The sequence below is a fragment of the Rhinolophus sinicus genome, linkage group LG09 (assembly GCF_036562045.2).
Source record: "Rhinolophus sinicus isolate RSC01 linkage group LG09, ASM3656204v1, whole genome shotgun sequence".
Taxonomy (NCBI): domain Eukaryota; kingdom Metazoa; phylum Chordata; class Mammalia; order Chiroptera; family Rhinolophidae; genus Rhinolophus; species Rhinolophus sinicus.
Window position 1 is genome coordinate 80046713 of NC_133758.1, and position 14547 is coordinate 80061259.

Here is a 14547-nt window from a genome sequence, read left to right on the forward strand (position 1 = left end):
CCATGTATGTTGAGCTTTATCAGACCCTATGTGACTTGTATTCTTTTCTGTATTTTCATTCTTTTTTTCTCTCTATGCTTCATTTTGTATATTTTCTGTTGACTTCTGTTCCTGCTCATTAATCATGTCTTCTGCTGTTTCTCATCTACTGTTTAACCATCAACTGAGTTTTTAATTTCAGATATTTCTAAAATTTCTATTTGATTCTTTTTTTAATAGACTCTAATCCTCTGATTAAAACACCTATCTTTTTTATCTACATTCATCTTTCTCTCTATTCTCTTGAACATAATCAGTAACTTTTAAAGTTCTCATTTATTTAGACTATTTGGGTTATCTTTATACCTGTTTTATTGTCTGTTTCCCTTCTCCCTCTCTCATTCGTCATGTAGTTTTATCTTTTGGCACGTCTAGATTAATTTTTATTGAATGCCAGATAATATGTATTAAATTTTTCTTTAGTACTTCTGTTGTTCTTTCCGTACTATTATACTCACCCTTTTGTTGATCATTGTGTATCAAAAGTGTCCATCAGAATATAACATACAGCAGAAAGAGACCACAGTGTGGAGGAAATGGGTGCAATGTACCCTCCGATTTGAGAAAAATGCCCAAGAGCACACTAGTGCCCATGGCCTATGGTATAGGGTAGTGCTCGCTTTCCTTTACTAATGTTAATCTTCTTCTAAGATACACAGTAGTGACTGATTACAGTCAGGGATTGTGCTGAATCTAGGCTGAATTTCAAACCTGGTAGGTCTTGGTCAGTTTTTAGGTTGCCCGTGGCATTCCAGAATTTTCAGCCTAGGTTTGTCATCTTTTCCAGCACCCTTTCTCTAGTAGTCCTGAATTATTGTTTTGTCTTCGGAAACTACCAAATGCTTTATTCTGATTAGGATTTTATTCTTCTGGTGAAGAGGAAGTCATTCTGTATTTGAGGCCTTCCCAAATCTTCTTCAAAAGCTTTCTTGATTTTTCTGTCCCCTACTAGCAGCCTACCGAGGGAGCCAGATCCTGCCAGCATTCAAAATTGGCAGACACTCCTGAATAAAAGCAGCTGTAGCAGTCAAGTCATTTTTTTGAGCTTCCCCTTTCTCTGGAGTCTTAGCCTCCCTAATCCTTAGTGTTTCTGCAACTATCTTCAGCCTTCAAACATATGATTTCTGTATTTCCCCCTGCCCCACCCCAAATTTTGTAATTGTACTCTGAGAACATTGGTCTACCAGTAGTCCATCCTACTTGGAAGTGGAAGTCTGTTCCCACATTTTTCATCTTCCATCTCAGTTTTAATTTATGATTGTTTTTTATATGCCCCATAAGTAATCTCATGTCTTTTCTGGAATAGGTTATGCAAATAAATACAGTACTCACTGTGCTGGAATCTATCTTTTTTGTCTTCTAGTAAAATGTGAATTTCTCAAGTACAGGAATCATAGTTTATTCAGTATCCAGTTTATTCCTACAATCTAGTACGTAGTAGGCATGTTTAATAAATGTGGTAATTCTCTACAACTAGTGAAGAATAATAGCAGTGGACATTTCCAAAATAAAGTTGAAAGTTGAATTAAGGAACCATCCTCACTTATTTTTACAAACTCACCCTAAATAACTAACTTCTAATGATCGAGTTTTAAACATCTAATAGCTTCAGCAGTAAAATTTGCTTTTTTTGGATGGAGTTATTCTATTGAAATTAATGTGGAAATGTAAAAATAAAAATTCGTCTATTCCAGTGTTCGAGTTTAAAAAATGAAGGGTGAAGGCCAAACAATTAACAAACATGTTTTTTATATTTACCTTCCCAAAGCAATCTACTTTAATTTTTCATTTTATAGACTTAGTGCTTCACAAAATAGGTGAAATACCTAAAATGCATACTGTTTTGAAAATATTTTTAAAATATAGGGACTGCACACTTTTTGTTTGCGCTAAATATAATGACATTATCCATTTTCTTCAGTATGGTGATGGCCTTTAGAAGAGGCTAGGATAACAGATACCCCCAAATATTCAAATTTAACGTTTGATTTTGAAATTTTAACATTTCTCTTAGTATTTGCAATTATAAAACCAAGTCTTGTGTTATATTCTAGATGTAGCCTCAAAATTAATATTAAAAATATAATTTAGAAATTTTAATTAAAACCCCCCGCAAAACATCTGTGTGTAACATCTGGAGAAAATACATTTATTTAACTTGTATAATGCATAGAGAATATGCATTTTGGAGGAAAAATATCGAATTGAGTGTTTATGACTCATAATGAAAATTCTAATTTGAACAATTCTTACTTAAATCAAATTTATTTTATAGTTAAGGCTAACATTGCCAGAATTCAAACCCAAATATATCTGATTTCAAAACCTGTGCTTTTCCTGTTACACTATGCCGCCTTGAGTGTCTATGACAGGTCAACTGGATCTAGTTTGTGTTTGTGTGCATGCGGAAGTGTGTGTGTGTGTGTGTGTGTGTGTGTGTGTGTGTTTGAGCCACAGAACCAGAAACAGAGAACCTTCGTTTTCTTAGCATTTCTGGTGTTGATAAACCATGACCACTGTACATTATGCTACTTAAAAAAATCAATTTACATACAGGCACTCCAAATTCCTGCCTCTGTTTTTCTGTGCTTAGATGTTAAGTGTAATGATGATGCTGTGAAAAGAAAGGGAATATGTGCAAACGTAATTTTTGTATAAACTAACACTGTGTTAAATAGTTTATGCCATCTTCTTTAATCTTCACAATAACTAGGTAATTGAGAAGGAATGGATAATAACAGAGCCAGGTGTGAATTCATGGCCTTCTGATATCAAAACGACAGTTCTTCCTATTGCTGTATACTGCTGCATTGAATATCTAGTTTACTGGATAGTTTACCTATGTTAAAATATGTTGCTTGAATATTTTCATATGTCATTGGATAAAGAACAGTTAGATTCTAAAGGGATATGTGATCCAAGTGTATTGTTCAATTATTCTTTATTAAAATAATTTTAATTGAGAGTGCTTTCACATGAGATCAGTCGAGTTAATCTATTTTAAAATGGGAAGTTTTATTGGTTTGATAGCTTTCTATATTTGGATACATTGTTTTTTTTAAGTTTTATTTAATGTTTCCTTTTTTCTTTTATAAGATAGTGCTTCCAGTGTTATTTTTCATGTTTTGGGCAAGATGCTGTCATCAATCTGCTAACATAGCAAAACAAGATGTTAATAATACAGTATCTCATCCTTAAGGTACCTAGATTAACAATTCTCTTTTAAAAGAAATTTTGAGAGAACAGGTGAGGAAAATATTTTAAGATATATTTCTTTCTGCTTTTAATTTTTACATTGAGTAAAATTTTTTAAAATGGTAATCACTATAATGAGAGAGACTTTTGAGTTTCAGAGTGCAAATTCCAGAGAAGATGCTTGGGACTTTTTTTCCTGTGTTCCATTAATTATTTACAGAAACAGGCGTCTAGTTGAATTTGGCCCATGAACAAGAGTATATATAGAATGCTGCTAAAAAGATATATGGAAAGTATTTTTTTCTCATAAAATAGATCAGAATTATTTTTAAAAATAACAGGGGAAAAATACATGATGATTGGGAATTCTTAACTTGCATAAAACTTCCTGAAAGAAAGCAAATTGTTGATTTTAAAAGATTTTTTGGGGGTTTCCAGTATAAGATATAAGAAAAGACATAAGTTTTCCAATGAACAGATATCTGCATACTGTGATCATTGTCATCGATAGTCACTGTTTTACCTTATATTTGGGGTGGATTGTATCTTAACTCTTGGCAGCCATCACCTTGTTGATTATTGATGATGGATATTATATTAATGTGGGATAGTTACCCATATCTTTGCTAAAGACTACTAGTAATAATGATATTTTAAAAAATCCTTTAAATTTGGTGTGAAATATTGGACATAGTTCTATCTCAGAATTTGGATACTTATGTTTTATTTAAAAATATCTGTTCTTAGGAATGAGTGTAACTTTTCTGAACCCCTTTTAGGTTTGAAATGTGATGATTCTAGATAAATTATGTACTTTAGTTGTCTTCAGATATAATTCCATGTAATGGGATATAACAGTATAGATAAGAAAATCTGTTTTTTATGAAATTTATTTTTTCTGAAGTATATTTGATAAATGGTTAAGATTATTTAAGGTTGTTGAAAAGAGATGGGAATACATTTCTTTTCTACTTGATTGCTCTGTATATATGTGAACATATGTGTGTATATTACTAATACAGATTATTAAATATTAAAGGTGAATTTCCACTTTTTAAATAGTTTCTTTCCAATAAAGAGTATAGAAATTTAACAAAGTAATAATTTTATTTTTGACTTTGTCACATTTTGCTTTTTAATTATTTGTAGTTACAATTAAGTTATAAATCTATGAACTGTGGAGGGAATTGATTTTATATATTGATTTAATTCACTTAATATATTATATATATTGACTTAATATATATACATTATAGTATAAAGCATAAAGAAGAATTTTTTAACATGGTTTTGGTAATCATCTCATTTTCTTGGTATATTGGCAAAAGGGAAAAGGTAGTTCATGCTTTCTTAGGTTAAAGGTTTTAGTCACAATCATTCTTATTTCTAAGCTAAAGAAAAAAATCGTTTGGACATTGAAGGTGGGGAAGAGAATCTTTCAAGACAGAGACATTTAAAAAATTGTACTTAATTATAAGACCCTTTTATGTAAATTTTTGAGTTTAAAAATTCTTATGTAAAAGCTATTATTTAGACTTGATTTGGTATTTTTAGACATTCATCAAATTGTCATTTCATTATTTTAAAATCAGCCCTCTTCAAGAAATAGATGACTAATATTCGTGTCATCATTATCAGGAAATAGCTCAGCATCTGTGTGATATTTTTTAGATGTATTAAAATTCTTTTTACGGCATTTGTTTTTATAGCACATCTTAACTAGTTATTATGCCGTGGAGGAAAAGATTCTCTTTATTATGGCATAGTGGAGCTAGCTTCCTAATTCTAGACAAGTGTTAAGTGGGAAGACTTGGCTATCTACAAGTAAAATATGGACTCTTAAGGAACTAATTTGCCTTCTAAAATTTTGCTTCATGATGGCAGGAGAAGAGCAGGATACAAATGATGAAACAGCTGGGAAACATTCTTTTTCTTCAGTATCAATTTTGATATAATCAAAATTATTTAAAATGCTTTTTCACCCTTAAAATATCTTCATGCTGGAAATAACTGAAATTGTGTGTAATGACATGCATTGGGATGTTTGGACTTTGCCTTTGTTTTAGGTTTTAGCCAGATATTGAATTAAAAGTAATTTAGTGCTCTGAGATTGACCATGTTAAATTTTTGTCATGCAGATAATGTCTTCTATAGGAATGTAATCTAATAGCATGATAAAAGAAGACTTGTAATTTATTGACTACTGATTGATTTGTATATGACTCTGGATGCTACTACTCTGCATGGATTTTTCTTCCCATTACATTTTACAAAGTAATCATTTGTTAGGTAATTTTCTATTATTCCTGAAGGACAATAGTGACTAAAATCTTACCAGGCTGTTACAGGTGATTATTGAGTTCTAACCTAGCTCTTTTGATGAAATAAGCACTTTGTTAGTTTTATCTTTAAATGCAATTTTCAGTTTATTTCACCAGTGTGCATTACTATCTTAGATGCTGTGATTTTCTAAAGCAGTAGGTTACTCTTACCTTGAATATGATTGCAGTGTAAACTTGCCTGTACTACTCTACCTAATAAATATTAGAGAGAAACATTCAGACATTCAGAAGTTTCTTTCCATTTAGGTCAAAAGCAGAGGTAGAGACTGTTTTTGGCTTTTAAGTTATTTTATGAACACTTCCCATTTTTGTACTCGTACTGAATAAGAATGTTATACTTATTTATTCATATTAAAAGTTTGCTGAGTATTTGCAGCATTTTTCTTTTTTTTTGCAGTTATAAAAATTTTATTTAAAATTCTTTTTTTAGACATCTACACATTTATATTTGTTCTTAATAAAGTAACCCATAAAATGTCAATATATGTCTCCTGAGAAACACTGACTTTCTTTGTATATGAAACATAATTTGTTACATTTTATTTTGTTTTATTTTTCATTTAGACATCTATCATTTATATCCCTCACACTGTGTGAACCCCCCTCCCCCCATCCACTATCCCTCTGACATCGCACACAGCCATTACATTTCCACTGTCTCTATTCCTAATGCTGTACTCTGCTTCTTGTAAGTATATACATACATATATATATATACATATATATATATGTATATGTATATGTATATGTATATGTATATGTACACACACATATAAAATTATAGTTGGCATTCATTATTGTTCAGCTTCAGGTGTACAGTGCAGTGATCAGGCATCTACATCATCCCTGAGGTGGTCTCCCAAATGGGACAAGTGTCCATCGGATACCCTACAAAATCTTTACAACATTATTGGTTACATTCCCCAAATTAATTTTCAAAACCCCATGGCCATCTTGCGGTTACCAACTGTTTTCTAATGCCCTCACTTTCCCCCTTATCCTCAACTCCCCCTCCCGCCCATCTAGCAACCCTCAGTTTTTCCTCTATGTCTCCAAAACTGTTTCTGATTAGTTCATTCACTTATTCTTTTCTTTAGATTCCAAATATAAGTGAGATCATATGGTATTAGTATTTCTCTCTCTGACTTATTTTACTTAACATAATGTTCTCTAGGTCCATCCATGTTGTTGCAAATGGTAAGATTTATTTCTTCTGTATGGCTGCGTAATACTCCATTGTATAAATGTACCACAGTTTCTTAATCCAGTCATCTACTGATGGGCATTTCGGTTGTTTCCAGGTCTTGGCTATTGTGTATTGTGTGCAGCATTTTTCTTGTGTATTGTCAATGAAATGGACATATGAAACAAAACTGAGTTTAAATGAGATTTTAAAAAATCCCTTTTTAATCTGGTTTCTGTTTACTTTTTTTGTTTCTATTAATTTACTCGTGCATTCCACGCTGTGTCTATCTAACTTAACTGTTTTAGGTACAGGAGATTAACTTCATGGGTGTTACTTTCTAGACGTTCTTTTTTTCTTCCTTTCTTTTACATAATAGCTTCTTTCATTGAGCTCCAGTTGCTGTTGGCAGATAGGTTAATGTTCAATTATGTAGTACTAACTCAGCCTTTCTCAGTCAGTGCTATTTGTCTGAACCAAAGAAGACTGAAAATTATTTGAGTAATTATTTTCTTAATTCTCTGAAGGATATGTAATTCCTGTCATTCTAGTTGAATAGGATAAAAGTTATTTCATTGCATACAAAGAATGCCTTAGGGTAGTAGTTCTCAAAGTGTACTCTGGGACCCAGACCTTTTAGAGGTTCAGAAGGTTGAAATTATTTTCTTAACCGTTCTAAGACATGGTTTGCTTTTTGGTTTCCATCCTTTACCAAGTATACATTGAAGTTTTTCAGAGACTACGTGGTATATAATATTAGAATAGATTGAATGTAAAAGCTGATATGAGAATCTAGTTATTTTCTATTAAAAACAACAGTGATATTTGCAAAGTTGTAAAACAATGCTACTCTTGCCAATTTTTGTGGCTGTGTAAAATATAATTTTCATAAAAATATATTATTTATGCTAACATGTAATGGATTTATTTTGAAATAAGTAAATAAGTAAATAAAGCAGTCATCACTTTGCACAGTTCCAATATGCACTAATTTCAGTTACCACAATTTAGTTAAATACCAGTCTCACAATAATATGGTTCCAGTTTGAATATCACCATATATTAACTGTAATTGCATAAAATAAAATTTTGCTGCTAGCTCTTTAGCCCTTAGATCACTGTATATAAATAACAAATGCAGGACATGATCAATGGCCAGTCACATCACTTCTTAAAGTGTGTCTAGGATTGGTCGCTATGCACCTGTTACTAGATCATGCATAGAAACCGAAGCCTGTACTTGTGTTGCCTTTTTGCCTCCTGGTGATAAGCCCACGTTTCACAAAAATAGATTACTGAAAGAGCAAATTTCAGGCCAACAAAGATGAAAATAAATATGGCAACGAAACAGAAAATGGTAACATGAAGTAAATTGAACATAAATGGAGTTATAAAAGAAATAGTTGATCATGGGAATGTTGACACTGTTTCTGTTCAAGAAAATTTAGATATGCAGCCAGAGGAACTTACCGAAGGCGAGCGTATTGATATAAATGAGGAAAGGGGTTGTGACAAAAAGGATGATGATATCCCAGATAAAGTAACACTGGCAAACCATTCATATTATAGGGCGCCTCAGAGATTTCTACAACTTTTAAAGTGGAAAGAATAAAATGTTCGAAACTGATTTAAACTTAGGAAGGAGTATGACAGTTTTCCAAGGCATAAAAAGATATGCTCGCTCTGTATTTTAAGTTATACAATGAGAAGAAGGCAAGCACTATTCAGACTACTCTTGATACATTTTTTGCAAGGAAGACACTTTAATTCTCAATGTTTATGTTTTAAACTACAGTGTACTAAGTAAACATGTTTTACTATTTCTTTTCATTTCCTTATACTAGCAGTGAGAGGGTTTTAACGTTTTGATGAAAATTTGTAAAGGTTACAAAATAATTGTAATTCTTTCCATTGATTAAGATCACTCTGCATGGTTTCAGCTTGCACAGTCATTATTATGGTCCTGCCCTACTGTGCAAAGTGAAGACTGCTTATATTTAAAAAAATTCTCCATTTAATTTCCAATGTGGTAAATATTGATAGATAATAATCCATATAAACAAATCTCTTTATATTTCCCCTTGTACTTGTCTCCTGTATTGCCTGTCCTGATTCAATGGCATCAACAACAAGCCTAAAACCTAAGAAACAGTTTGTATTCCTTTATCTTCCTCAGAGTTTACATACATTTCTCATACATACGTTACAACTCTCATAGTTATCCTCTTCATTCCCCCAATTGTCTTTATTTAGACACTCATCTATCACCCTTTATAAGGTATGACTATAATGGGTTAGCATGCGGGGACAGATCTGTTTTGTATCCTGATTTTGATGGTGGTTACACAAATGCATATATGTTAAAAATCATAAACCTTTTTTGTCTTGCCATGGTATTGGCATGTAAATATTTCTTTCCCATTCTTTCAAAATAGGGCTTACAAATAAATCAACAAGTACTGAGTACAATGTTCGAGGCATTATCCTATATGGTGAGGAAGATACAAATATGAAGAAAATATGTTTTTGTTCTGAAGGAATTTATATTTTAATAAGACAGAAATAGACAACACAAATAACAGCAGTAAGATAACTTGTAATTGTCTCTTAAGGGAGATACAAACAAAATGCTAGTTTATACTAGGAATATATGGGAGGATAATTCTTCATTGAAGAGATGGCATTGGAACTGAGTCTTGGAAAATGCATTGATTTTTGGCGGTCAAAAATAGAGACAAAGGACATTCTGATGAGAGAGGGAAATGAAGCACACTTTACAGCTTTGTAAGTTTTCCTGTTTATAGTTCATCAAAACTTTGGATCTATACTTCATGAATACTCACATCCAATTTTATTAAATGTTGTACTCCAAAACTCTTAAACGCTTTTAGGTCTGATGTGCCAATTTCTTACAAGTAGTAGTATGGCTTTTGAGTACTTTGGAGTTAATAATTTAGGTCTTTTTTGATTCTGATTTTAATGGCTGTGAGTACAGTGAGCTATTCCTAAGTCTTAATGTGGTCAATAGATAGTAAATATGTAAGTGAAAAGCCTGCTATTTCTGTAAAATTTTCTAGTTACAGAGTGAATTTGTATAAAGGGAATTTTCAGAATACAATTTTACAAAGTATTTCTGTAATATTTCCCAAAATTGCTTTTCTCCCATTTTTTCTTAAGTGAAAGAATCAACTCTGTTTAAAAGCAGTAATAATCTTTTTTTCATAGGTTTTCTGTGAAGACCCTGATTGATCGGTCCTGCTTTGAGACAATTGATGATTCTTCTCCTGAATTTAACAATTTTGCAGCTATTTTGGAACAGATTTTAACTCACCGGCTAAAAGGTAACTACTCCAATGTATTATTTATTATCCCGACAGCTCTTTTTTACAATCTTGAAATTTTAGAAAACATACTGTCTGGTGTGATTTAGATAGCAGCCAAGCCACATTTTAGAAACATAAAACTGATTTTAGAAGCCTGATCTTTTGGCCTAGATCCCTGTAAAAGACTCTCTATTTTCAGATTTATACCCATTTCCAGGATGGATTAAAAATACTGTGTGTTAATTGCCATATACAAGGAGCAGAGTCACTTTCTAGAAGTAATTAAAAGCTTTAAAAGGTAGCTCATCTTCAAAGGTTACCAGATGGTATTTTAATCAATTTACAAAAAAGCATCTAGGCATTGCATTTGTTTGCTTAATCTCCACTTCATTAAACTTTGGAATCGTTGAGAAATTTTTACCAGTAAGTAAGTAAAGAGATGCTCGACTTTGGTTTTCTTAAATCAGTAAATATATTTACATCAGAAATATAAATCTCAAAGTTTAAAAGGGAAGATGGGAGCTATATTCTTTTAGAATTACAAAATATTTTTAATTAAAAAGATATATCTATAATACAATCTTAATGGTATAGTTTCAAATCAGTGATATGCTTTCGTAATATAACTTACGAGAATCTTAAATTTAATCGGGAGATTAATTCTGTGCTTTTTGATGCTAAAAACGTCAAGTTTTACTATAAGTATTTCAATCAAAGTTGAGCAGTCCTGTGGGCTTATAAAAAAAAAAGGGTTGATTTTAATTACATGGGGAAACAAAATCTGGATTCATTCAGCCCTTTGCAATTAAAAATAGGGTCCATAAAATCACTAATGCCTTTCTGTTAAAAGTTGGTTATTTTGCATTTTAAAAAGGGTTATTTTTTCCCCTATTTTTGCTGTTCTTTATTTCTTAAATTTTCTGCTATTAATATGTTACCTTTTATAAGAAAATAAGTTTTTATAAAAGCAAAGTATGTGAGAGTATCTTGAGCTATTGTGGTTACTATATTGTGTGGCGATGTTTTAAAATTTTATATATAAATTTATAAATAATGTCTGAGTAAAAAACCACATGTATTATAGTAGTGTTCGATGCATCTTAATGTTCACAGGTGTTTTATCAGGAGACCTGAATTCTTTATATATCATTCGATATATATCATTTAGCATATGAGTCACTCACAAAATACAAAAACAACTATCAACAGAAAACAATTAGGCCATGTTGAGATATCCATGCTGAGTGATTGGGTAGACTCTTTTAACACATAAATGGACACCTTCTGAACACCTGTCTGCCATCTTTTGAGTCATGCCTCAACAATATACGGATCATAGACCTTTAGAATTACTTCTTAGTAATGAATGTTATTTCTGAGAGGCCAAAGAACTGCTACATTGAAAATAGATTCTCTGGTTGATTTCCGAATAAGAATTCCACTGGTATGATTAAAAGACAATAAAAAAGATGATATAGTGGGATGTGTTAATTTCTTAAGCTAGGTAAGATTAATAATTCAAAACCTTCTTTTAAAAAAAGTTCCCGTAGATCAACCATTGTAGTCACTGTTATTAGTATAGAGATGAATCATGAAATGTTCTATAACTTTCAAGATGATGTATTTTAAAGATTCAAGTGTATAGAGACTACCATATATTGTTTTCCATTTTTTACTATTCTAATATGTAACAAATGGCTTTTACTTTTGGAGAAATTACATGATTATTTTTGGAGAAGATTGTACACTGTGTTCACTTAAAATTTAGTTATATAACAACTAACTTTTCTAATTTTTTTCTTCAAAGAAGTACACATTCAAAATGTATAATTTAATGGAATTGAAAGATTTACTTTTCTCCAGTTACTTTTCATTTTTGAAATAAAAGGGCATTTAGTTGAACTATAAAAAAGCATTTAGTTGAACTTTTTCCTGGAAAAAGGTAAAATCCACCCAGGCACATTATAGGCTATGCTGATATAGGTCAAGTGGAGAGCTGCAACAGTTGTCTTCTTAATTCTCTCTGAAAGCCCATTATTGAGGAAAAGGAGGCTCTTAAAATCACATACATTAATCTGATTGCAGGATTCCTTCAATACGATGATGATATTACTTTTCTGGAATATAGCTGAGAACTAGGAATTAATCACAGAATACAGAATTTAAAGAGCCCTTAGTTCAGGTGATCAGTTTAGCAATATTTGAACTTTTATTTATTTTAATGCATAATCCTCTTGACCCAACGTTCACCTCCCCTAATAGAAGCCAGTGTAGATGCTGGATTATACGTGGGATGTCTTGTTGAAGCAGGGTGGGGAAATAAGGTGTTTTGCCGACTCAGCAGCAATTGCATCCACCCCCTTCCAGAACTCCACAGCACTTCAGGCAGCATCATAAATCATAGATTAAAAATCACTACTGTAATCTCTCTCCTGCTGAAGCAATCCGCTCAACAATATTTCTAACTGGTGGATATGCAGGTGTTTTTTTTTTTTAATATTTCTGATATCTGGGAACTTAGATATCAGAAGTAAAGCAGTCCATCACATTTTTGTGTAGTTCAGATTGTTAGAAAATTCTTATGCATATGAAGCCAATCTATCTGACTGCTTTGATCTGTCTTCTGCCACTTTTTTCAATTGTGAGCCTAATAAATATTAAAAGATTGCTATTATATAACCCTTTTCCTTAGTTCCCCTCTTTCTTTCTTCCAGGTAAGGTAGCCCTAGTTCCTTCAATCTTCTGGAACCAACAAAATCTTAGTTATTTTTCTAGATATCACTAGTTTGTTAGTATTCCTCTTAAAATCTGGTACACAGAGCTGAATAAAGTGCTTCAGATAGGCTAACCTCTGTATTAGTCAGAATTTAAGATTACATTGACATTTGATCTCATGTCACACTTTTGGTTCATATTGAAATTAAGGCCAAGTAAAATACCAAGGCTATTTAAAAATTGAACTATTGCCTGTCTTCAGTTATCTATTGCCTGCCTTAGGTTATCTAAATGAGTTGCCTGAGCTCAAGTTTGATAGGAATAAATGCAGAATTATTTCCTTTATCATACACTCTTTAGAGATGGAGGAGGTGGCTGTAAAAATGAAATTTAGGACACTATATACTTCCAGGAAGATGAAGTGTACATACTTCACCCTATTTCTCTCACTAAGTATAACCAAGCCCTCTGGGCATTATATATAAAGCAAACGTAAGAAGACTCTGAAAGGTAGAAAGAAGAAAATAGATCGTGTAGGGACTTGAGGATGTTAGGAATGACATGGTAGTGGGTTCCTTGATTTTTTTTGTTGCCTCATTTATCTAAAACTGGGTACTAAATTAGCTAGCAGACGGCAAATGTCTATAGGTACACACACAAAAAGTCCCAACAAGGACCTCCTTTATAGTTAAAGGACCAGGAATAAAACAGCCTAACAGGATGGAAAACTTTAGACAGTATTTCCTGTACTTTAGCCAAATACCACAGAAAAACTGTGGCACTACCCCACCCAGGCCAGAATAGGCTAACTGGGGAAATCAACCTTTGTGTTGTAACAACCTTTATGTTTGGTTGTAACAAAGTATCCCAACACATCATCAGAGTGGTATCAGAGAAACCCAAGCAGAGAGCTGGGATTTCTTCCCTCCTGGATGGTTGTGAGACTTCTTTCCCACCTACCCACACTCTGTCAATGGGGGGCTTGGACTTCCATCCCCACCCAGCAGCAATGAGGTCCCACTTCCCTGCTACAGTGAGGTTGTGTCAGAAGAGGTGTTTTGGAGAGTTAGATCTTTCATCACCACCTAGTGGTAACAAAGCTACCTCCAGTGCATTGTCAATGGAGACCATGCAGGAAGCCTGGACTCCCACCTCTACCCAGCACTAATGAGTACTTTCCCCTCAAATGCCATTGGAGGAAACTTGTACTTTTTCCTCTACTAGACAGGAACGAGGTGGTACCTCCCACTTTCTACCTTCCCCGGACAAAGCAGTGTCATAGCAAGCAAACCTTCAAGTTAAAACAGAAGGTTTAAATAAGATCCAGAGGCTCATAACTTAATATGAACACGTCCAGGTTTAATTCGAAGATCACTTGTCATACCAAGAATCAGCAAGATCTCAAAATGCATGACAAAAGAAATTCAATGAATGTTAACACTGAGGTGACAGAGATGTTAGACTTATAGACAAAGATCATAAATCAGTCATGGTAAAAATGCTTCAGTGAGCAATTACAAACATGCTTGAAACAAATGAAAAGGTACAAAACCAAAGAAATATAAAGAAGTAAGTGGAAATTTTGTTACTGAAAAATACAAAACCAAAATGAAAGGCTCAGTGGATGGGATCAACAGGAAAACAGAAGCAAGAGAAGAAAGAATCTGTGAACTGGAAAACAGAACAATAGAAATTTCCTAATCTAAATAACAGACTAAAAATAATCTACATTTAGAAAATAGACAAATAA

At 32.6% G+C, this 14547-nt stretch overlaps 1 protein-coding gene across 5 annotated transcripts in view; it reads left to right on the top strand.

Moving 5' to 3' along the window:
- RUNDC3B (RUN domain containing 3B) overlaps positions 1 to 14547 on the top strand; it is a 124700-nt gene that overhangs the window by 12866 nt on the left and 97287 nt on the right. For all 5 annotated transcript variants that reach the window (XM_074340687.1, XM_074340689.1, XM_074340688.1 and 2 more), the window contains exon 2: positions 9985 to 10100. In XM_074340687.1, coding sequence (XP_074196788.1) covers positions 9985 to 10100 — 116 coding nt within the window. The remainder of the gene's footprint in view (positions 1 to 9984; positions 10101 to 14547) is intronic.